Raw genomic sequence first — 26,249 nt, 5'->3', positions numbered from 1 at the left:
TGAATAAACATATATTAATCTCAAGCGTTCAGTTGTCTTTGTAGGTTGTGTTTAAAGGTGAAATATGTAAAATAACTCACCGTTGTCGGCTACGGCCGCTGAACAGGCTACACAATGTAAACAGCTTTGGCCCGCTTGCCTGGTCCTCCGGTAATGTTAGCAGGGTTCGCATGGCGGCGTTAGCCAGGACCAGTCTGGATCACTTTACTGGCTGTGTCTCAATTTGTTTTTGCGAGTAACCAACTTGGGTACTCTAGTTATATAATTCAATGTGAGTACACAAATGTTTAAATGACATAAAATGCCCGTCCCTTGTAGCCGTGATAAATTAGCCTGAAGCTAATGCTTAGCTACCTGTTCAGGAGGAAATTAGCAAACTCGCCGTCCTTTTGGGCTCTAAGCTATCTCCATCTTTCAAATATATCTCCAATATTTACCTGGGGTTTTTTAACATCTCTGGTCACGCAACTGTTAGAAACAGTTTTCTTTTAGGTCAGTACAATTTAGAATTTATGTCCGTTGATCCCGTTCGTTTGTTTGCTGCTTTCATGGCTGTACTAACGTTACAGCTGTAGCACGCTGGGTTTAAGCTTTTACAGGTATATCTGGGCAGTTGATACCAACACACAGGCCAAAACACAAACAGAAATTACGTCACGGAAAGGAAATTGCAAAAGGAGAAAATACTGGCATTAGCATTGTTGTCAGAAAAGATAGTTATTTCAACTTAGCATGTTTCCTTAATATCTGATGATGCATTGTGGTCATTTTTGGATTTATTACAGTAAATATATTACATATTGGACCTTTAAGTATCAGGGCTGCTGTAAAGTCAAGGTGGATCTCAGTGGATGATCAACTAATCACATAAAAACTATTACCACTCTTACCAACTCGGTCAGAAAGTGATTGCCTTATCGCAGTTTGTTCTTTCTAATTATAACTTTTCTAACAAGGGTGAGGAGAGCTGCAGAACATTTTTTTATCTTTTTATTGTTCCAAGTTTCCAGCTCTCAGCAGAATAAAGAATCTAATCTAGTAGATAGCAGACAGTTGCTTTGTAGATAGATGGTTTATAGTACCATGTCTTCATGGCTGTGGACTCTGAGGTTGAGTCAGTTTATCAACTCTGCACTGCCACTGTGCCAGGAAGTGGTTGCCTAAGACTACTGGGATTATGGCACTGCAATAAAAAGACACACACCACACACACACACACACACACACACACACACACACACATAGGCTACACACACACAGACACACATACAAAGAAATCACAAAGAAAAGCAACAAAACAGAGATTACTCCAAATGCATATATGCAGACATACACACTCAGAAATACACACACACACACACACACACACACACACACACACACACACACTACATGGCTGATTTATGTACCTTATTTATTCGTGATAGGCCATTGCATAACCACATGTTGATAAAACAGACTTGGGCATTTATCATGCATGGGAATGTCACACACGCACACACACACACACACACACACACACACACACACACACACACACACACACACACACACACACACACACACAGTGATCCACTGCTTTGTTTGCTCTCAGCTCCTTATCTCTGTCTGTTTAACCAGAGAACAGGTCACAGTTTCCAGTGCCCTCACTGAGCTGCTACAGTGATGTACAGGCGTGTGTGTGTGTGAGCTACATGCTCATCGCTCCTATTAATGCTGCTCACTGTAACAGAAACAACCATCAAGGTTAATGGGACTGGGAACCCATGCTGGCTCTTCTGGACTCCTCCCCACTGCTTCTTCTGTGATTCCCCTTTGTGTTTAAGGGTAGGACTGAATGTCACTTTTAATGACCACCTTTAATAAAGTATTTATTGGATTTTTAGTTTACAGACAAATCCTCCAAGGCACAGCTGCTCTGGAGGCAGAATTTATCTGGGTTTGACCTCAGAGGCTGGAGCTGAACAAGCAGCTTGATTCCATTTGAGTGTGTGAATTATTTGATCAACAAAAAAATTAATCACAACTACTTTGATCAATTAATGGTTCATCAAGCAAAAACGCCAGCTTTTTAAATGTGTGGATTTGCTGTTTTTCCTGGTAATATTTAACTGTAAATGTAACATCGATAAACAAGCTTAGGATGGTGGACATTCAGACCAGACCAAATGATGAATTTATTAATATAACTAAATAATGAAATAATCATGAGTTGACAAGAGGAGCTAGGTATTTAGCAATGTAAATCAAAATGCAATAATTGACTCTCAGTTCTCGCAAGGCAAGGTCAAGGCAGCTTTATTTGTATAGCACATTTCAGCAAAAAGGCAATTCAAGGTGATATACAGAAATAAAACAGAAAGTGAGGGAGAATATAAATACAGCTACAATAGAATAAGACAGGTTTATACAAGAATACAAGTTACTTTGCAGTGCAGTGTAAGAAATGTAATTTGGCGCTAAACCATTCAGTGCTTTATAAACCAACAGTTGTATTTTAAATTCAATTCTTTGAGAGCCAGGTAAAGACCATAGTACTCGAGTGATGTCATTCACTTTTTGGTCTTAATGAGGACTCGAGCAGCAGTGTTCTGAGTCAGCTGACACGTCTTCACGAATTAGCGAGTGTTGGTGTCCCCATTTATCTTTGCAATGACTTTATATTTAATTGTGCTGCCTCTTAAAGTCACCTTAAGTAGGTTGATTAAATAACTTACCTCATCTTTCAATATCACATATTTGCAATTCACAATTTGGTTTTATATTTTTGCCTATTAATATTTTGTCTATTTGAATTTTGGCTAATTTGCATTTGCTTGCTTTCCTCAGCATAGGAATGACAGCATTATTCAAACACTTAAAATGTGTGTTCTGTGTTTGCATTTTCCTGACATTTGACCTCTTGTGTACATGTGAATGATGACTGTCCACTTTAAGAAGAAAAGGCAGATCTCCGACCAACAGTTTGGTTTGGTTTCTTTAAAAAATGCCAGCCTAACCCTATTCTATATCCACGACTTTCCACGTAGGGGATTGTTCAGGTGCCGGTGTAAATTCCACTGGATGTCCGTTACCTTCCGCTTTCTTTGTGTTGGAATTTTTTTTGGATTTCTGAGGACTATGGTTAACTGCTCCTCAGATCTCTGCAGGGTAAATCCAGACAGCTAGCTAGACTATCTGTCCAATCTGAGTTTTCTGTTGCACGACTAAAACATCCTTTGAACGTACACGTTCCACCAAAACAAGTTCCTTCCCGAGGTAATTTTGCAGCGGCACCGTGGCTACGTCCAGCGCATAGCGCTGCCCAAGACGATTGTGATTGGTTTAAAGCAGAGATCTTCAACAGGGGGTCCGGGACCCCTAGGGGGTCCTCAGAGTCACTGCTGGGGGGCCTCGAAATTATTGTTAATTTTTGGAAGTTTTTTCAAAATTTAAAAAGTCTTTACATGAATCCAACATATTTTTAGCAAATATAAATCCCCACTGATGATAGGCTTACTGGCCTATAGGTAACACTGTCACTAAGAAAGCCATCCACAGATACAGTTAATCCCCAAGGATTCACTGTGCCACATTTATGTTGAGAATTAAAAAATGATTATAAATCATATCATGCCAACAATTATTATTTTGATAGCTTAGTATTCTATGCACTAAAAATGTATGTATAAAGGCTTTAGGCTGCCCTACACGTTATTGTAAGCCCGGTTTAATATGCAACTTCATTTTATACAATATTTGTAGTAAGGGGTCCCTGCTCCATCTCTCTCTCAGTTAGGGGGTCCTTGGCTTAAAAAACATTGAAGACCCCTGGTTTAAGGAAATGCCAATAAACCAGAGCACGTTTTTCTCCCATCCCAGAATGCTGTGTGGACTAGCCAGACCTTCCTCCGCAGCGCTGTGGAGGAAGGTCTGGCAATGTGAGACTAGCTTTACCCTAACCAAGTAGTTTCAGTTGCCTAAACTCAACCAGACTTTACCAATAGAGGTGGCATATTCAAAATGCTCATCCAGTATGAGTTGTTTTGGATGGCAAACAACATATTTAGTGGTTAAGTTATGATGGCTCTTTGGTTTGATTTGTTTAGCATCATATCCCCGGCCTCATGGTTTTTATTGCTTCATATTTCACTTGCACAGTTTGCGCGTCATATCCAGACGTTTTTCACATTGAAACAAGAGAGACTGTTTGCCAGTTGGCAGTTGCAGGTGTTGATGCATTAGTTGAGACTGAACACTGTTTCCTTAAAGGTCCCATGACATGGTGCTCTTTGGATGCTTTTATATAGACCTTAGTGGTCCCCTAATACTGTATCTGAAGTCTCTTTTATATAGACCTTAGTGGTCCCCTAATACTGTATATGAAGTCTCTTTTATATAGACCTTAGTGGTCCCCTAATACTGTATCTGAAGTCTCTTTTATATAGACCTTAGTGGTCCCCTAATACTGTATCTGAAGTCTCTTTCCCGAAATTCAGCCTTGGTGCAGAATTACAGCCACTAGAGCCAGTCCCACAATGAGCTTTCCTTAGTATGTGCCATTTCTGTGTCTGTAGCTATTGAGGAGGAGAGAGCGGGGGGGAGGGGGGGGGGGCAAGGTGGAGAGTGGGGGTGTGGCCTTGACCAACTGCCACTTTGCTTGTTTGAAAGCCATGATGTCTCTCTCTCATGGGTGGGCCAAATTCTCTGGGCGGGCAAAGCAGAGAAAGGGGAGGTAATCTTGCCCCTTATGACGTCATAAAGGGAAGATTCCAGATCGGCCCATCTGAGCTTTCATTTTTTCAAAGGCAGAGCAGGATATCCAGGGCTCGGTTTACACCTATCACCATTTCTAGTCACTGGGGGACCATAGGCACGCTAGGGGAACACATATTAATGTTAAAAAACCTCATAAAATAAATGAAATTTTCATGCCATGGGACCTTTAATATTTGTAACACACCCACACCCAACGCAGTGGTAAAGTCTGCTGCAAACAGGAGATTCAATGGCAGATTTTGACAGTTTACGGCCATGAAACTGAAGGTTTAAAGCAAACTCTAGCAATAAACACACATGAGGACTAAAATGATCATCTACAGTGGCTGTTTATTGTTTCTTCACACACCTTGAAGTATTAGTCAATACAGCCGGCCTGTGAGCGCCAGTATTGTTAACAGTATACAGTATATTGTAACAGCCTGGCCTTGGACTTTGCCACAGACAACCTAAATGAGAGGAAGCAGGGCTGTCAGTCGACTCATTAAGTTGTTGGGGGTGTTAGGTTGTAAAAGTAGGGCATGTGTTAAACAATGTATGACAAAAGAGGCATTGGGGTGAGAGAAATAAAGTGTCTGTTTTAGAGGGTGGTGGCCTGACTGGGAGTCATTGCTCTGGTAATAAACTTTTACGGAGTCTGCTGTGAAATACTGAACGCGTTCATTTTGTTGTGTCTTCTCTGTCTGTTTTTTGCACTTCATTTTATTTTAAAGTAAAATAAGATTTAGGCTATTGGAAACATAAGCTACATGTCTTCTAAGGCCACGTCCACACGTACCAAAACAATCTTTTTTTTACCCGTCTTCCCTGGATTCGTTTCGTTTTTTCGTCCATACGGGGCCAGATCCAAATGACTCAATGCGCTACTTCATATTCCAGGCCTATAGGCGGCGCTGTTTCTGCTACAGAAATTCACCAAAACACGGAGAAGAAGAGTTAACTTCCCATCATAACATGACTAGCTAGACTAACGTTCTCTTAATACATCCATGGACTAGTATAATAACTTTCACCACTCCTCATTTTATAAAGGCCTCCGCAAGGAAACATGTATTTGTTTACATTATATAATGTGCTGTTGGATTGCTTTTTATTTTGCAATTCTGTCTGCCATCGGACATGATTGCAGCGCGCTAGCTGGCAGATCTAACGTTAGCGCGCTAACTAGCTAAACTAGCTAGTGCAGGCTGCGGGTGAGAGGTCGAGGGGTGTGGCGTTGACATCATCGATATGATAAAAAGCCGGCTTCACCATCCAGACGAAGCCAAAAGGGAGCCGTTTTCGAATTTATCCACCCTGGGACCCGGTTTCAAAAAAGTGCGTTTTCAGGCAGTGTGTTTACTGGATTCGTGTGGACGAGGGGCCCAAACGATGCTAAAAATGTGCATTTGCACCAAAAAATGTTTCCGTGTGGATGGCACCTAAGTCATATTTGCAAGGGACTGATGTTGCATTGACTTTCTGGTTAGATAAAGGTTAAAATTGATGCTTTCTGTGACTTTTTTTTAAAATATCTTAATCTTGTGTGAATCAATCTTTTGATAATCCCAGTCCTTGATGTGTCCTCGTCTTCTTTTAGGTAGGCCTACATGAAATCACAGACCTATCATTAGAAATGTGGGAGTAGAGGACATTAAAGACGATTACTTTAAGTTGCTCCATGGGAACATCATGAATAAAAATGAACATTATCACAAAATTATAACCAAATACAACCTTTTTGGCTTTAGGTATGTCTGTTTGTTTAGGTCCTGTTTTTGTCTCATTGTGATTATTTACTTGAAGCCCTACCTTTATGAAACAGAGCTAAAGACTTGAAATAGTAATTTAATTTGAACATTAGGTCTATATTGTTTAACAATAAGGTTTTTCTTTAAAGTAGCATTATTTTAAGACCCCCTCACTTAAAGACAAATCCTGAAATTGTAGATTTGCAGCCCACTTGAATGTGAGTTTGATGTCTTTGGCAAAATGTGGTTTTTCCAGTAATCAGAAGGATTAATGTTGTTCCTAATTTGTATATTTCTATGGTGCTGTTTCCTGTTATTAGGGCATATGTCACTGTGGGAATACAAGGGCGTCTGAGGTCACTAGACTTGTTTTTGTCCATATTTGAGCAACAGAATACATTTTTTATAGCATTAAAGCAATATTTTGTCTGCAGTGCCCCCTACAGGCTCGACTCCTGCAGCAACGGTATGATTAAGTTTTGCTGTTTGACTTAATAGCAGAAGGAACTAAGACAATGCACATTTTTAAGTATATGTATACAATTGCCTATGTGTCTGTCTCCTTGTGTACATTTGCAGTCAAGGAGACTAATTACATTATCAAGACTTTTAGGAGAGCTATGTTAAATTAGCATCAGCACTCCCATTCCCTTTTGTCCTCAATATGTTTTTTTTCTGCTTCTCTCCTCTTTTCTGTTCCCCATTAAACTCTGTACCAACTTTGCTTTTAAGTCGTGTCCTCTCCTGACATTTATATATTTGGCCTGATGTTTTAAAGGTGCTGTATTTTTGTGTGTGTGAGAAGTTCTTTGGCCATAGATTTTGCAATCTGTGTGTGTGTGTGTGTGTGTGTGTGTGTGTGTGTGTGTGTGTGTGTGTGTGTGTTGTGTGTATGTGGTCAGTGACATGGCTTATACAGTTATGAGTCACTCTCTCTCCAGATGCTCTTTGGACAGTCCAGCAGGTTTTTATGGCTTTTGCTATCAAAACTCCACGGAGTCATTTTGAAAGTCAGACAGACAGTCAGACAGAAAGACAGACAGACAGGTAGACAGATAGGACAGTCAGTCATCTGAAAGGTCAGTTTTTGATGACTACTCAGCGCACAGGGACCACTCCCAATCGCTTGTGTGTTATTGACTGTTCTGACATTCAGTTCAAGCCAATATCTGAACAAAATAGCAGCTGAAGTTTATTAACCCTCCTCAGACAGTTCTTTCAGCCCAGAGTGTGTATTGACGCGTACGCGTTTATTTCCTCAAGAGTAACATCTCTCTGTCTTGGGGCTGCAACTAATGATTATTTTCATAATCAATTAGTCTGACTCACAGGATGTAGACTGTGTGTATAAGCCTGAAAAGAAAGAAAGAAACTCCCACTTCTGTTTGGATTATTTTGGGAAGTTTTACTTTTATTCAAATTCATGCAAGTTTAATTTACTGGGAGAGCTTTTGTCTTCCCAAACAGAATGCAGCCTTTTCTAATATATCTAAACTTACTTTAATAGATCGGTCCCCCTACAGGTTGTCTCTTTGGAGCTACAGCTCACGCGGTTGGAGTTCCAATGAGACAACCTGTAAGGGGACCGAAGAGGGAAAAGTTACATAGTATACCTTGAAGGTAGGGACATAACTTTGGAGGGATCATTAAAAAGTTAAAGAACTTATGAAATAATTTATGAGGAAGTGAAAATGAAGAGCTGTTCTTAACATCCATTTGACCCTGCAGAGTTACTTCCTGGTTTATATTTGCCCAACTGTATTAACTATGTGTGCACATGCAGTTTTATAGTACAAAAGACACTCAAACAGATGGGGTCAGTTATTTGGATTACACTTGTGTTTCTTGACTTGTTGGACTGTTGCAAAGCTGTGTCTGCAGATCTCTCACAATGGAACTGGTGAGTAAAATGTTACTCTAGAAGAAATCTATATCAAAGGTATAACAAGCAAAACAGAACAGAATGAGATCATACACCTTTAAGCAGATGGCCCTTATGATTCCTACCTCTCTTCTTTACTAGGTTTTTAATTGCGTTGTTTTCCGTCAGAGGTCTTATGAACGGAGACCGTACTGACCTTTAGTTATGAAATACCATCCAGCGTCATATGACGTTAGGAATCAATAACATGATGAGACCCAGGGTCAAATAACCCCTCGGCAAGGTCCTAAAGCTTCTTTCTTTTTTTGATATTCTTTATCATCTACGTTTCTTTTTTTCCACCTATTATTCTGCCATTACTTCTTCTCTTTTTTCCTCCTCATCTTCCTTACTTTCTAGCTCCCTCTGTCCCTTCTTTTTTCTGCCCCTCTCTAATACCACGTATGATTCAAGGCATCATCCCAAGCCTTGGATCAATACCTTAATAAGCCTGGAACAGTTTGGATGGAGTTTGCATTTGGGAATTGACAAAAAGCCTTGGTGGATTTCATCCGTTGAGAGTAAATAGACTATTATAGCTGCACAGTGTATCCAGATACCACGGGATGTTCCTTATTAGCAAATTTGGAGCTAGCTCTCTGGCTGCAGGTTGGTGTAGCTCTCTGTGTTTAGAAGCCTTCCTGAAACAGTCGTGAGAATGAAAAGGAGCTTACTGAGCCCTAATACAATACAGGAACTAAAGGAGATGCATCCATCTTGCTATTGAGAGCCCCAAGACTGCCATCAAACTCAAATTAGCATTTAAATTAAATTGGAAAATTAATCAAGAGGTACAGAAGTGTGTGTCCTCGTCTCGTGGGGGTAGGAGAACACTGTGCTCCCTGCCAGAATGTCGTTACTTTTCCCTCTCCCACCTGGATTGACAGGGGCTCCACTCGGTCACAGTGAAGCATTACCCCGCCTGGAGATCCACACAGTTGGCAGCTGGACTGCACCTCACCGACACGCAGGCAAATTTGATTACCGCTGTCAAATAAAACCAAACAGAGTCATCTGTGTGCCTGCACTTGGAAGAAAAAGTCAAGAGCAAGTTTGTCCAGATGTCTAAAGGGTAATTTCTGTTCCTCCTTAAAACACAGTGAAGAGGAATATTTTAGTAATGAGGGTTTGGTTGAAGGGGTTCTGAGAACACAGGAGCAGGCAGATAATTGGACTGAATTAAAACAGAAGGGAGGAATTCAAGGTAGGACGGCAGCTGGTGTGAGGATATAATGCTGGCAAGTACAAACTGTAACCCCCCTTCAAGTTTACAGAGTGTGGTACAGATTTAAAATCCTAAACTAGGAACATGCATTCACCCCCTAACTTGTTATTAGCAAAGTTAAACTCCTTGTCTTCATGTGTATCGAAGCTGGAGAATTCATGTAGTATTTCAGATCCTTCTCAGTGGTCCAGTTTTAAGATATTAACTCATTAAAATACTTATATAGTTTAACGATAATCTTAAATCATGATCCATTGACTGGTCTTTCCACTCAATCCCACACTGACTGAGTGTGAGCAACTCCATCCTCTTATAAAGGCGGTGAGATGAAAATATGCAGAATTGAGGCCATGACTTTGCTCAAACTGCATCCGTGAGATACAAAGACGGTGAGATGCCATTGAAAGCTTTGGAAAATGATTGCAAGCGGACCTTGATTTGAGATGTTGTCAGTATACTTTTTCTTTACATCTAGTTTTAAGAAACCTTGGATTTCTGTACTTTTAATGCTAATATTAAGCCTATTCTTGTTTTAATAGAATAACAGTCAGATAGTGTATTGTAGTGACCTTTTTTTAATGATAGTTTCCTCCAAATTAAACATCACTGGCACAATTTGTTTGTTGCCACAGCAGATTTCTTTAGATTCTGCTGTATTTTACAATCTGTTTAATCAACAGACTAGATTTTGTCAAAATAAAGCAGAATGTCAAATAAAAAATAAAAAAAGTAACAATTGCGTTATGCATGGATCAGATCTTCAAACTTCAAACTCCAACAACCATTAATGAAAGGCTTCTCAAGTGACTTGATCCCGCTGTAGCTCTTAAAGGAAAGTATAAACTAGTTATTAAACAATTTCAACTTGTTATTTACTATATTAAGAACTTTCATTAAGTTTAAATGTTCAATTTTGTAACATTAGAGCAAATACTTTGAGCATTGTGGAATTCAACCCCTAACTCTGGCAGTGTATAGAGTATACCCTGCTCCACCTGCTAAGCTTTATTGACTGTAATAAATCATCGGTAATGTGATGCAGTACATTTGGTCAGTTGCTTTGCACACAATGGAGGAGAAAGTATCAAGGGACAGATCAGATCAGATCAGATCAGATCATGTTTTTAATCTGCATGCACAGGATTTGGGTCCTTTGGCATCCTTATCGCATAATGCAGCAAACAGCAAAAGACCTTTAGTTATCATGTAGCAGCTGTAATAAGGACGTGACTTGTGTCTAAATGGAGTATGCAATTGGGTTATGGTCAAGAAATAAAGCATACATGAAATCACCAAAGTGCATTATGTCTAGTCGTCTTAAAGCATAACTCTCGCCAAAATGCAACCTAGGGTCTTTTTGTGAATATACCCGTGTCAAACTTTCGTTTAAATGCAACGTAAAAGGGAGGAGAGTAAAGATGGAAAGCTCCTAAAGCTTAATTCCATATAAATGCACGGATAATTTGTTCTTTTGTCGTTCCATCCTAATTATGCTTTTAAACAAAAGTTTGACATGGGTATATTCACAAAAGGTTGCATTTTGGCGAGAGTTACGCTTTAACTTACAGAATACAGTGAAAGGTAAACCCACCAAAACTTACAACAGTTGTTGATCTCCCTTTCCATGAATTAATAAAATATCAAGTATTAGGACTTAAAGCAGTTATTTTTATGTACACCCAAATAATGCAATCTGTATAAAAATAACAAAAAATACACATAATAGTAATTCTACAAACAGAACCAAATGTAAGTCCCCTAATGTATATAGACAATATACCCTAATGTTAGGGTTAGCCTAACCCTATCCCTACATAACCCTAAAGCACTTGGAGCTGTATTGCATGTCTGAAAGGTAATACAAACAGTTATTATTATTATTATTATTATTATTATTATTATTATTATTATTATTATTATTATTATTATTATTTTAAATCCCCACAATACATTTACATTTGAAACTCTATTCCAATTTTGTAGGGTAAATGGTTTATGTCTAATGTTTTATGGCTTCAAATTGGTATTGTTTTTGTTTTATTTATTTAGGCCTAATTAATAATTTAAGCAGTATTATATTTATAAATACATTATATTTAGGCAGCTAAAACATCGGAACCAAATGTTTTAGCTGTATAAATAGACCAATAAATACCGTAGCAATGCTTTAGTTGCCAAAGGCAGATAAGAGAAAGCCAAAGAAATATATTGTTTTTTTCTTAGTTTAAAAAGATCTTGACAACATTATGTTTCCTCCCAAAACATATTCAGTTGTACTTTTGCTTAATTATTTGTAGAAACAATTGTCAGACGAGCTCAGGTGTGTTCTTCCTTCTGCTGCATCCCTGCTCCATGTCCAGAGAAGTCTCGCCCAGTGGGGCCTCCTCAAGACAGGTTCAGTTTTCTCACTGTCAGAGGGCTTGGTTTATCCCAGACCAGGCCCGGCTCATGTCGCCTCCCTCAACAGTGTGTTCTCCACTGAGGCTTAATGGGCCTCTTAGTGAGGAGACAGACAACAGACGGTGTGGGGGACGAAACCACACAGCTGGATTGTTAGAAACATGCACACATACAGTAAATCTGGCTAATATTGGTGACTTTAAATCTTAGAACTGTGTTTCTGTGTGTGTGTGTGTGTGTGTGTGTGTGTGTGTGTATGTGTGTGTGTATGCATCCTTCAGTATTTGCAGAACTCAGCTTTTCTTTTTCGCTTTTTGTGTAATTATCCGTTTGACTGGTATGAACAGCTTTAATGGGGTTAATTTCCTGTCAACACATGAACGCCATAAAGTGTGACGGCTACTCTTTTTCATTCATGCTGTTTTGTTTGCCGTAAAAACGTGAATCCTGAAATTTCATTTAGTGCCAAAATTCACTGATTTCATTTAATTGTAATCAGAATAAATGCCCTTTCACACAAAGTCTGACATTTCAAATATAATGTACACCTGTGATGAATGTTCACCTCATAGCATTGTTGTTAAATCTAGCCTGTCCTGAAACAAGTGTGATAAATTGCTATGAAAAGTTAAATGTAAAGTTTGCATTTGTAACTGTTTCTGCTGACGAAACTTTTAAATCTCCATTAAGCCAAACTCCTTTAAAACAAACATCTTCACGTGTCATCAAGGTTGCATATTTCCACATCCAGCAGACACAGAGCAACATTATCATCCCGTTCAATCATGTGTGTGTGCCTCTGATACTCGCTTATGTTGTAGCGCCGGTTTGGTCTCTACCAACTCCTAAGAAAAATATCTGTCTCTTTATCAGATCTATCTATCTATCTCGATTATCTATCTCTTGATTCCCTTTATCACTATTAAATCACTGTTCTTTATTATCAACATTTCATTCTTTTGAAGAAATTTGGCAGAGCAGCATTGTCTTTTTTTTACCAAGTTGGATTACTTTCGTGAACTTCTACTATCTAGCCTACTTTTAGTTCTGTTTCAGCCCCCCCTCCCCTTCTCACACAGCTTTTGTGCACGGCACCCTCTCCACACAGTGAAATGATAGATAATAGAAAACTGATTTGCGATTTTGGATTTTTTTTTTAAGTGCTCGTGCTGCCCCCCATGTGTCATGAAAAAATGCCGCCCCGGGCGGCTGCCCGCTTCGCCCCGTGTCAAAAACCGCTGCTGACTGCATCTCTCACGGTTGTGATGCTATCGTGGTGACAAAATCTGGACGCAGACATGTAAACACTTAGCAAAGTAGGCCTACTCAAAACCGTCTCTGTGGTCAACTCAAGGAGGCCGCTGGGCTGACGGCAAACAGGAGCTTAGTTTTGCAGATTAGCCCCATCTTTACTGGAAGCCTTTGGCTAAACCAAAGAGCTCCACCACACAGTCTGACAAACACAGACGAGCCCTCCACTCCCACGATGCTCCAGCCAGTCGGTCTGGAGTTGTCTGCTGGACTTGATGTGCCTGTGTCTGTTGCTTGGGCTCAGTTGCTTGTTTGCTCACTTTTAACTTTTGTACTTTTTCTTTTTTTTTTTTTTTTTTACTTTTTCCAGTTGTTCTGTTTAATTGTTAAGGAAAAACTGGGCATTTACTTTTATTTTCAAATGGGACACAAACCCCAGTCTCCTGGGTGAAAGTCCAGTGTTTGTTTGATCCATCCACCTGCCATGCTAGCTTTTTTAAAGCTACATTGTGTACGAACTGTAGCGGGGAAATTGTATATGACAACCAACTGAATATTACTTTCTAGCCCTTCCCATTCCGAGCGCGTTTTAACTCGTATGGTGGCCAAACCCGAAATTAGCTCTTAGTATCTCCATCGTTTACACGCCGCTGTTCTAGCCACTCCAATATTAACTTTGGTCTTGTTGCTTTGCCTGTGGCATTGTCGTTTTAATTCTCTTTTTCGCTTCCCTGGCGAGTAATCTCCCCCTTGCATTCGTCACGGTACCACTGAGTGTAAGAGGGCGAAAGGCGGAGGTATGTCCTTCTTTGGCTAATGTATTTTAAAGATGGAGGCACAACATGGCGGCCGTCATTCGAGTGACTCGCTCATATGTATTCTGAAGGATTCTGAATGGCAGATTCTACGCGTACGAGAATACTTTGATTAGTTGGTGGAAGTAATTACACATGAATGAGCACATATTTGTGAAAGAAAAAAATTACACAATGTAGGTTTAAGGAAAACGGGAATCAAACATTAATGTGCACTTGGATTCCCTTTTCCAGACCCCTGCACTTAGTTTGTCTAAGTCTTACAACAAGTCTTATTAAAAAGCCAGACAGTCAACGGGTAGAGCTAACTGGGTTAGGGGGAGGATTTTGCATCAACACAGGAACAGCCCGCTACCACTCCATTCAGACTTCTCTCCGTAACTGAGGGGCAGCTGGTGGCTGAACATTGAATATTTTATGAGATTTATTCTGCTGGCAGAGGAATGTTCTGTCAGCGGCTTAATGACTACAGGGAGACCCAGACACAGAGTAAACAGACGTAAGCTCCATCAGGACGAATAGTCGCTTTACTTCATACAAGTAAGCATAATCATTGACACTTTCTCATATTATCAGCAGCTGTGTTTACATATATGTACGTTAACTGGGCGATTGTCTGTAATCTGGTTCAGCACTGTAATGTAAAACTGTTATTATGCACTTTTGATTCCCTGCAGCCGAGTCTCCCATTCGTTGCCACGAATAAACCTCTTAACAGAATATTTCTGTCCACTTGTGATGTCCCGCCCACTGCTTGAACAGCCTGGCAGCTATAAACCGATGTGAATTTTCTGGCGCCTCTGCCTTTGCTTGTTGCCATGGCTTCTGTTGATATCATGATGTACCCATAATGCTGTGCAAAACCAAACTTTAAGATATTTCCATGCTGACAGACAGACAGCGTGTCTCATTACCGGAGTATGAGCCTACCTGGACTTTTTAAATTCCACTGTTAATGTTTTCATGCATCGACCCAAAACCAGTTTGCCTGAGCCACCAGATTGTCAGTGCATAAAAATGCAGCAATCATGTCTGTCTCCACCCACTCAGTATTTCTTCCTTGTTTTCCTTTTCTGGGATCACCTTTCTCTTTCTTTCACTTTGCTCCATCAGTTTCTCACACTGTCATCATTTTCCTTGTATTTCTCCTTCCCTCCTCTCTGTGTGACTGAATGAGAGCTGACAGACCCTCTCAGCGGCCTCGCCCATTAGCTCTGTCATGCATTCAACCCGCCTCAGCTCCCTGACTGTGTCTATTATAGAACAGAGTCGGCAGGCTCGCTGCGACCCTAAGACAGTGCCAAGGAGATTTCAGACTAGTGGCAAATCAGTCTTATGATGATATAATAATCTGTTCTGGACCAATGAATGCTTGTTTACACTGGTGCCATGACCTTCATTGTACATGTGTAGGACGAAGGTGGGAAAATCTGCATCAGTATGTACTTGTGGCGCCATGTGAGCTAATGTTTTACCCCACACATTACTTTCTTGGTGATTGCATTCTTTTTCCTTATTTGAAGGAGGCAAAGTGCTCCAATGTAGTTCAGAGTTAGGAGAACAGCAGCATGAAAAATAATGTATTGGAATGTGTGAGGCAAAAGGACAGTTTACATGATGACATAAGTACATACACTCACCTAAAGGATTATTAGGAACACCATACTAATACTGTGTTTGACCCTATCCTAACAATATGGGCCAACATTTCTAGAGAATTCTTCCAGCACCTTGTTGAATCAATGACACAAAGAATTAAGGCAGTTCTGAAGGCAAAAGGGACCCCCCCACACCATTACACCACCACACCACCAGCCTGCACAGTGGTAACAAGGCATGATGGATTATTATTATTTGAGTCAAAGTTGATCTTCTATCAGCTTGAATCACTCGGCCCATTCTCCTCTGACCTCTAGCATCAACAAGGCATTTTTGCCCCCCAGGACTGCAGCATACTGGATGTTTTTCCTTTTTTAGACCATTCTTTGTAAACCCTAGAAATGGTTGTGCGTGAAAATCCCAGTAACTGAGTAGATTGTGAAATACTCAGACCAGCCCGTCTGGCACCAACAACCACGCCACGCTCAAAGTTGCTTAGATCACCTTTCTTTCCCATTCTGACATTCAGTTTGGAGTTCAGGAGTTTGTCTTGACCAGGACCACACCCCTAAATGCATTGAAGCAGCTGCCATATGATTGGTTGATTAGATAATTGTATTAACGAGAAATTTAACAGGTGTTCCTAATAATCCTTTAGGTGAGTGTACAGTTCTGGTGCTATTTTACCACCAGTGAAACAGAGCCCCTTTCTCACTTGACAAGTCCATCCAATTATCGGTGATGATATTAAACGTACATATGGTTACACAATGCAACTCTGATGCTATTCGGTAATTTGAGCCATTTCTTGCTGTCAGACAGCTGGGATTATGCTACATTTATATTTTTAGAAAAAACAATTATCTGGCACCAAGGTCTGACCAGGACATACATGGGTATGAGTGTTCATCCTTTCAGCCTCTTGCTATTAAATCTAGATATAGGCACAATTTATTTATACTATTTATTTAAAAAAATAACTGCAGAAACGCCACATAACAAAAACATTATTTTAAGAGCATACCCTTAGATAATGGAAGCTCCCGGCAACCATTAAAAATGGTCCATGGAAGCTTTCATACTGAAATCTCTTATACAGCTAAAGTGTTGGCACGGACATCACTGTGCAATTTTATGACTTTACAGTATTACTTGATGTGAAATAATATCAATATGGTAGACTGTGTAAGACAAGTAAATACTTACTTCTGCGTATGAGTAATTAGAAAAGTATTGTTGTTATTTGGTGAAGAGTTAACTACAAGTAACTTTTCTAAAACTTATGCCAACATTTACAGTTTGTACAACCTGCCTACAATGAATAAATGAGTGCCATTACAGTTTTTCACAATCGCTATGACACTTTTTTCAATACTTTTAACAACTTTCCTAAACTCTTAACACAGTTAGCACAACATCTGTCTGTGAAGGCTATACAATTAACACATTTCTTGTTGCTTTGACACAAAATGCCAGAACAGATAACATTATGTTCTAAACCTAACTTATAGGCTAAAGTCAAAGTGAACAGCTGATCGTATTGTAAATTTAAACACAAATATATCCCCTGCATTTTATACATGCATTTATTGAGAAACAGCTGATTGAAGTTATACAAATAGATCAATCACACATCCCTTCTAGGAAACACACCACTCAGGTGTTGAGGTTCTTTCAATCGCATGACCATATGGTAGTACAGTAAAAGAGGTCCTATTTGAACAATATACTGTAGATGAACACAGAAAATAAGAAAAATGCCTTCATGAGGGAGAGGAAGAGGAGTACCAGGACAATTCTGTCTCTGTCTCCTTTTTTTCATACTCTGAAATGGGTTATTCATTTTTTGTATTGTATCTCTGCAGCAAAAGAAACAAAATGGTGGCCGGGTTGGCTCAGCGGGTAGAGGAGGCGCACATATACGCAGAGGTCCAGGGTTCAAATCCGACTTGTGACAATTTCCTGCATGTCTTCCCCCTCTCTCTCTCCCCTTTCTCAACTAGCTGTCCTGTCAAATAAAAGCCCAAAAAGCCCAAAAAATATGCATGCATTTACTAAACAAAACAAAAATGTAGAGAGGCTACAAGAGAAACTTAAGTGCAAAACACAATCTATGATCAATACAATCACTATTGTCTATTGTATAAGGGCAGACCTGACACATATCAAATAATGCAGTTTCTGTAATTCCATCTGATGTTAGTGTTTTGTATGACATTGTGCTATGATTGACTAAATGTTCCTGTGGAAAGAGAACGTGTGTTAGTGTTTTGGAAGAATTATTTGATTTTGAGACATGTTTGCATTGTTTTGGTGGACATACTGTATTGTGTTATATATTATTGTATTTTGAAAATTAGTGTTAGAGTTTAGTTTACAATGTGTGATTTTGAGCATGAAATTAACTGTTTTGCCAATCGTGTGTTGTAGGTATGTTGGTGCGTTAAGAGTTTAGGAAAGTTGTTAAAAGTATTGAAAAAAGTGTCATAGCGATTGTGAAAAACTGTAAAACATGGAATGTGAAAACTTTGGCACTTGCCAAATTATTCAGAGGACATAGAGGGAGTGAAACACAATAATTGATTTATCGTGGTGTGGAGATTCTGTGCCGTGCTGGAGTCTGATGCAGGAAGACACATTTAAAGTTTATTTTCCATTCCCATTAGTGGGGTACTCGGTGGGGCCCAACAGATTGTACAGTATATGAGTGTGTGAGGGAGAACTTCCCAGTTCATGTACTGATGGTATACTTTGGTATGGGCTGCATACTTCAGGTACTTAACAAACAGTTGTCCCATTGGCATGCACTCATTCAAAATACTGTACATCAACAGCTTATTAAGGTCATTCTAAAGATGGAAGTGTATTTCTATAACACATTTCATACACACTGGAGACATTTTGACATCTGTAAGTAAAAATGACAGAAGATTGTAGGGTTCTAATGCATTTTGTAGAGTAAATAAATAATCTTCATTTATATTTAGTGCATTAGGTTTCTATACTTAATCTCAAACTTTATTATTAAAACACAATAATTTCATTGTCTCTGACTGTAGACAGATTTAATATACGATGCCATGAATTTAATATGCGTTTAGGCTTTTAAAGCCAGGGTCCATCTTATCCAAATATTTAGATATTAAAGCTTAACCCTGATTAAATAATGTAGGTGCGCTTAAAGTGTGTATGTGTGTGTGCATGTTTTTTCTTTGCATGCGAATGGAATATGTGACATTTGGAGGACGATTCTGTCCAAAGCACCTCACAATATATTCTGAATCCATATCTGTAAGTACATACAAACCTACATTGTTGTTTGTGTTGGTACATTGGATGGATTAGCATGTGCTTGTGTGTGACATGACATCTACCAGCACAGTACTGCACACTTCAGTATCCAAGTGAAACACGATGATGGCCGTCTCCTTCATTCTAAGTGTACTTTATGTATTTGAAGGTACCTCTTCCTGACAGGCACATACATACACATAGGACCCTTTCACAAGTCATTGTGCTCAAATGGTCGATACATATGACCTTTAACCTCTTATGTCCAGCAACCTCTGGATGTCTCTTCACATTAGCAAGTTGAACCATGGGAGCATGGTGTTGTGCTAATAACTTTCAGTCAAAATCCAAAAGCTTCTCATATTTATTATATACTTGTATCAAGAGATAATGTTGATAAAGATCATTTATTATCTCATTAAAGATAACAAAGATAACAAATGGAGGCCATAATAGTAAAGTGTTCATGAAGGTCAGATTCTTTAATCCTAAATCCTTAATCCCCTGTCGTTTTCTAGAAACGTGTCTTTTTCAAAGGTTAAAAGGAAGGGCGCCACGATGTAAGGATATACAACGATAATGAAACCCTAAAGTTGTGAGCATGAATTATGATGCATGATATCTTCTGGTGGAAATCTTATTCAAGGACAAGACATTTACACATTCACACGTTCTCTTTGAACAGACAGAGTGTGGATCTTATGCTTCAGTGTGAGCCTGTTACTTGAGAGAATGTTGCATTGTGGGTGTGGTGTTTGTAGCCTTTTGCAAGGCTAGCTAGTTTCTATCCGTCTAAATATCATAAGTTGTTTCTTGTAAAGAAAAGTCATGTTTGTGTTGACTGTTTATCACCAAAATCAATGATGTGTATCCTGAGGTCTAGTGAAGGCGTAGATTGAATTTCTGTTCTCATAAAACATTTGCAACACCAATTTATGCACATTTCAAAAGCTGCATTGTTTACATCTATGTATGCAAGCTAGCAGTCTTCTTGTTCCTTGACATTCAGCTATTGCATTACTGCACTTAATGCACTACCACCTGTCAATTACAGTTTTTTCCAACTGCTTACACACAAAATCTTTTTATGTCACGTGAGTTTTGAAACCTCTCACTCAAAGTGCAAAACTACACACCAAATCTCCAAAACCATAAGCTATTTCTCAGCCTTCCACTCAGTTTTCAATTGCCTAAGGGACTGTTCGTTATTTATTTAAGGGGCCACCGGAGGAGTTTTGGGACCTTTAGTCAAAATAGATCTGACCCTCCCTTCATCAGCAATACATTTTGGATGACTCTCCAAAATGACTGGGAGAAAGGGGATGAACAATTTATGGTACTGATTTGCACTTGGAAAAGATGTACACATTCCCATTGTTTTCTACAGCCATGACATATTGACTAAACCTCTGCATTCTCATCTTACGCATCCCACTCCTCTGTTACGGTGTGGTGGCCATTTCAGTAGATTTACTCACTAACATTGTTGTGGAAACACAATAAGCATGGAAACTAAATACACACTTCCTGCATTGCTGCATTACTTCAAATACTAAGTTACTAATCTAGTAAACTAGTATTCACATGAAATAAAACAATAAAACAATGAGACCATTCAGCAAAGCACACTGGGTAATTAATTCAATACTGGTTGCTATGGACTCGTCACTAGGCTTCCTCAGTCATTGTATATTTTAGCATAGGTAAGCTTGCCGAAGCTGAACATTATCCAAAACTCCATTTCTCAGATGAGCGTCAATTTGGGAGCTTGCATGCTACCACTCCTTCCTTCTCAAATGCCTTGAAAAGGCTGTCATTTGCATATTTTCACAAATAATCACAAATAATCACCGGGACCGAAAGGATATATGTCTGTCTCATGCCTTCCCGGCTGCCGACTGGTGCTGTCCGCAGCGTGAGTTTTGGCTTTTCAAAATAAAAGCTTGCGTCTGGTCAGCTATGTTTTCGTACGGTGTTTTGGATGTTTTGAACTAAACAGTACGGCAATCATGCTAATGATTTCAGCAGATGTCTTAGTTGCAACACGATTGAGCTAGCAAAGCAGTTTTGTGTTTATATGTGTGCGCGGGATTTATTCAGTTTGAGAAATCCCACGGTCTCTAAACTACAGGTCTGGCTGACTAAACAAGGAGGGACCCATCTGCTAGCGATAGGGGCCGAGACTGAGAGAGCTACATGGAGCTACATGGATAAATACGCACCAAACAAGCCACTTTGAAATGTTGCTCTTCTCATACAAAAGTTGGGTGACCCTCCCCCTTAGGCTAAAAAAAATGTGATGAACCTCCCCTCAACAAAGAATAAAAAGACATGACCCTCCCCTATTTTCCTTCAGTGGTCCATTCCATAAATACCAAACGGTCCCTAAAACTAAAACACAATTCTCTACCTAAGACACAAAACATCAAACAGGAAGTGACTTGCTTTCCTTTTCCAAACAAAACCAATCAAAATGCTACACTTATTTACCAGGGCACACACACACACACACACACACACACACACACACACACACACACTCCCCACATGTATGGCGTTATATATGTGTCACATTCCTGAGCGAGTAATTGTATGTTTTGAGCACAGAGAACTATATTTTGCAAGCGCATTACATTGCATTTTGAACAGAAATGTACACTCGCAAAAAATAATTCAGTTTGAGTAAACAAAAACCTATTTCGTGCACAATAAATGTATTTGCATGTCTTTCTCTGCTCGCAGGTAGACGCTGCTGCGCTCTGGTCATGTCTCCCTCGCTCTCAACCTCTTCTCTCTACGCGCTCAGCTCTAGACACGCTCGCTCAGATTTTCACAGCGTTACAAGTGTGCCACAAAACCAACCAATCGCAGAATCAAAAGGTCAATTCTGATTGGCTGTTCATCTCCAATTAGATCGCAAGTAGCAGGAAAGACATCTACAGGGAAAGTCTTTGACGCAACACCTGCCATGATGCCCCAGCAAGGGGTATCTCTGCTGTAGCCAGTGGGTACTTGGAAAGATTGTGGAGCAGCTTAACTAATTAAAATAATTGAATTATGATTGATTTAAAACAATATATCAGCTAAAACAGCTCAACACATGTTTAAACATATAGTGAAGTAATCAATGGTAGAAATAAACAGCTAAAAGTGGCCTACTGACTTAACTAACAGTTGAAATGATTAGCTAAAAGTAATGGATGAATTTTGAAACATTAACCACACTTCAAGTAAAAGGCCTAGCTAGCTAGTAGAATTTCTGACCAAACCAACCTAAATGTTTACAGTTCAATTGCATGAAAATGTAAGTGTGATAAATAAATAGTGTGAATACATTGGGAATTGATAGGGCGGGATATGTGAGTTTATATGACAGGGCTGTGGGGGGAACCTCAGACCAGAAGGGTTGGAAAGCACTGATCTACAGTATTTTATATTATTGACCGACCGGTATATTACAGACATGCCTTAATAGTTGTGTTAATCACAATACCGTTGTTTGAATTACATATCTCCGTGTGTGACTAACGTCATCCTTCACAAACAATCTAACATTAGCCCAGCATGGATAAAGTCCAGCTATGCATCCAACGTATTCATCCGAACACACCTAAAATGTCACAATCCAGCCACTTGTAAGAAGTTTGTAATACTGGTTACATAGTTATTGTGTTTTATTAACCTTAATTCTGTTTGCCAAGGCTATATATTTTATTGGCTTGCAAAGTAGCTATCCGATGCTAACGCTAACGTTAGCTAGCTAATTTATGTCAAAAAGGAGTAGCTAACTAATGTTACTGCCAAGATATGGTTTCATTGTAAGACAGCGTAAACACATGACAACACTTGACGATTCTTACAACACCTCTCTGGTCTCTAGTGAAATCATATCTTGGCAGTAGTTAGCTAATGTTTCTGCTTTTTGAGATAAATTAGCGTTAGCAACGGATAGCTCCTTCGCAAGCTAATATAGCAACATAATTCAGGTTAATAAAATACGGTAATGTAACCAAAGTATTAAAAACTACTTAGCTACATGTGGCTATAGTGTGACAGGTCTACTGCTGTTCAGTCTCGCATTTATTTTTTGCGAGTGTACATTTCTGTTCAAAATGCAATGTAATGCGCTTGCAAAATATAGTTCTCTGCTGTGGAATGTGACACATATATAACGCCATACACATGTGCAAACACATTATGCCATAACTGAGCACTAACCAATCACTGCTTTAGTATAGGCCTATACATAGGTCAAAGGTCAGATTACCTGTTTTGGACAATGGATGCCAACAATAGACAGAGAGCAAGGGGAGGAGGAGGGAGAGACAGGGGACAACAACGAGGAGGAGGAGGAGGAGGAGGAGGAGGAGGAGGAGGAGGAGGAGGAGGAGGAGGAGGAGGAGGAGGAGGGAAGAAGAGAAAAAAGGGGAGCCATGTCTGATGAGATCAGGGCCCCACTTATTCATCATGTGATCAACCACGGATTGACCATGAGAGAAATCCATCTTGAGTAGCTTTACAGTGGCGTCCATACTTCAAACTTTCAGAAATGAGAACAGGCATGCAACTATCTAATGACTATTTCAGCATTACAAATCAATCAGACTAAGTTTTGCACAAAGTGCATACGATACCCCTGCTGGCAACAGTGTGCATCGCATCCCCTTGGACACGTGTGCATGCTCAACATACAAACAAAACAGGGACTTGCTCTTGATAACATTGCATTGAAAAGGCTATAAAGGAATACAACATCATCTTCGGGGGCAAAAAGAGCTAAATATGAGCATTATTGCTATTATTGACATATCACAAAAATAGGAAGATAACACGCCTGGAAATACTGTATAACTATAACCATAACTGTGCTCAGTTTCTGTATGGAGATTATAACTTTCCAGGAATGCTAGCAGTCTGTCTTCATTGCTGTAAAAGCTCCAGAATAAATAATCCATGCAACAGTTAGTATAAGTATGCAGTCCAGTGTGTGCGTGTGTGTGTGTGTGTGTGTGTGTGTGTGTGTGTGTGTGTGTGTATGCATTAAGCATTTTGAACATATGCCATTTGTATAGTAATCCATGATGTTATATTGATCAATGTTTACATGATTGCATGTTTAGCTTCTGCATCTGTGTGTGTGAGAGAGTTAGATTAAACATTGTGTAAGAGGATTATGCACACCAGCATTATTTTGGATGTCACAAATCTGGGCTTCCTTTATATTACTGCCAAGACTAGAAGGAAATAATGAAAGAACAAACATCTTTATGTATGTGTGACATTTTTAGCGAGGGTGAATTTGTTCCCCCTTCGTTTCACAACAGAAAGTTTATGTATTCATGCTGCATAGCACAACATGTTCTATCTATTGTCTGAGGCTATGAACCCTTCCCTTTATGTTATTATTTATAGTGGAGATAATTGAATGACTTTGTTCATTTTTCTGTTGGATTTGTGCATCATAGCTTTAAATGTACGCATGTTGAACTGGTTCTGACAGCTACCCATATGGCTGAAGCTTAACAGGTTGTGTTATGCAGGGGGTAAATCTGCAGGCCGTGATCCTCCTCCGTCTCCTCCTGATCTCTCTGTTGAGCTGACCTTTAGTGTGCATCCTGCCTGCACGCCCGTGGAAATTTACATTTACCCAACAATCGAACTTTGCTCTATCACTGTTTTGGTTGAAGGGAGATTAAGCATAAAACAAAAACGGTTTTGTTAGCAGTCACATTATCCCATGATGCATTATTTCCTCTTACTGGCTTCCCAGGCTGACCGAAGATTATCTCCAGTTTAAGATTGTGTTGCTGTTGTTGTTTTACCTAACAAAATGAAAACGATACATTTTTTCTACAACCCAGGTCAGCGTAATCTTTCTTTACTTGAAAAGCAAAAGCTCGAAAATTGCACCTTTGGTAAAAATCAACAACCAGTTGCCTATGGAATATCCTCTAAAACTCTGGTGCTTCTCCCAAATGGTTCCAAGCGACAAATCCAGATTCCTTTCATGAAAAATGTATAATAAAAACTATTGGAATTACAAGCATTTCCCCTTTGAGCTTTGCTTTTATTTACACTTTACCTGGTAGAAACATTATCTCACCTTTATATCTTAAAGTGCTCATATTATGCTTTTTGGCTTTTCCCCTTTCCTTTATTGTGTTATATATCTTTTTGTGCACGTTATGGGTTTACAAAGTGAAAAAGCCCAAAGTCCACCCCAAAGGGACTTACCATCTCCAACAGAAAACACTGTTCACAAACTGCTCCAAACAGCTCTATTGTAGTCCAGCCTTTACTTCCGTGAATGTGAATGTGCATCACTTTGTAACTGTAAAAAATTATAATGCTCGCCTAGTTGCTAGCATGGCACTCCCTCATACTCTGCAAATGACTAGCTAGCTGTACTTACTGCACATGTGCGACTCCCAACAAAGATGGAACAGAAGTGAGATGTCTCACTCTGTAGCTAAAACAGAGAGCTCAACACACAGGGTGAAAAGAGGAGCTGCAGCAATGTGCATTACAACAAATATATGGGGTTGTCTGAAAATTAAATCACATAAACCTATTCTGGTACAAACTCTAAATACAATTATGAACCTGAAAATGAGCATAATATGAACACTTTAAAGCATTACCAACTGTGTGGTTATCACAGTGAGGTATACCAGCAAATAAATTGAAGGATTGAAGGATTGAACTCCAAATGCTAAATTTAAACATATTTGTCTATTTATTGATTTACTTACCTCTACTTAACCAGGGGGTCTCTTGGGAAATATTCCACCTTTTACAGGAAAGACATGGCCATAAATACTTATTCTAAGGTTTTGCATAATATGAGGATGCAGTTTTGAAAGGCAGTTCAGGTTGAACAAATGTAATTACTCAGTCTACCCTTTGCTTAATCCAAGATTATTGTCCCCAATGTCTGATGCAGCACACACAGTGCCGGTCAATTGGCAGTAGACTTTAAATGTCAAAGGAAATTGTTGCATTTGCATAATTCTGTTTTGAGTTAATAGCCTACGTTCATGTTAATGTGATCTACTGAGTCTGCAAACTGCATGAATTGTTTTATATTTGTGATTAAAAGTTCAGCCTATAATGAAATATGTGATTATGTCAATTTGTTAATTGTGATCTTCTGTCTGCAGGGACTCTCTGCATTTATGGTTACATGAATGTCAGCGCTGCAGGCCAGATGCCGGTGATGGAGGAGCTTGTCAGTGAGAGGTGAGAACTAATCAGCTTTT

General features: G+C 39.4%; 1 protein-coding gene across 3 annotated transcripts in view; it reads left to right on the top strand.

The window, feature by feature from the left end:
- htr4 (5-hydroxytryptamine receptor 4) overlaps positions 1–26,249 on the top strand; it is a 201,453-nt gene that overhangs the window by 35,066 nt on the left and 140,138 nt on the right. For 2 of the 3 annotated variants that reach the window (XM_031317115.2, XM_031317118.2), the window contains exon 2: positions 26,151–26,229. In XM_031317115.2, coding sequence (XP_031172975.1) covers positions 26,174–26,229 — 56 coding nt within the window. In that variant the 5' untranslated portion in view covers positions 26,151–26,173. Of the gene's footprint in view, positions 1–8,276; positions 8,389–26,150; positions 26,230–26,249 lie in introns of those variants that run through there. The other variant, XM_031317117.2, reaches the window with a different exon arrangement.

This window comes from Sander lucioperca, chromosome 1 (genome assembly GCF_008315115.2).
Source record: "Sander lucioperca isolate FBNREF2018 chromosome 1, SLUC_FBN_1.2, whole genome shotgun sequence".
Lineage (NCBI taxonomy): Eukaryota > Metazoa > Chordata > Actinopteri > Perciformes > Percidae > Sander > Sander lucioperca.
This window is presented reverse-complemented; position numbering and strand designations above follow the sequence as displayed.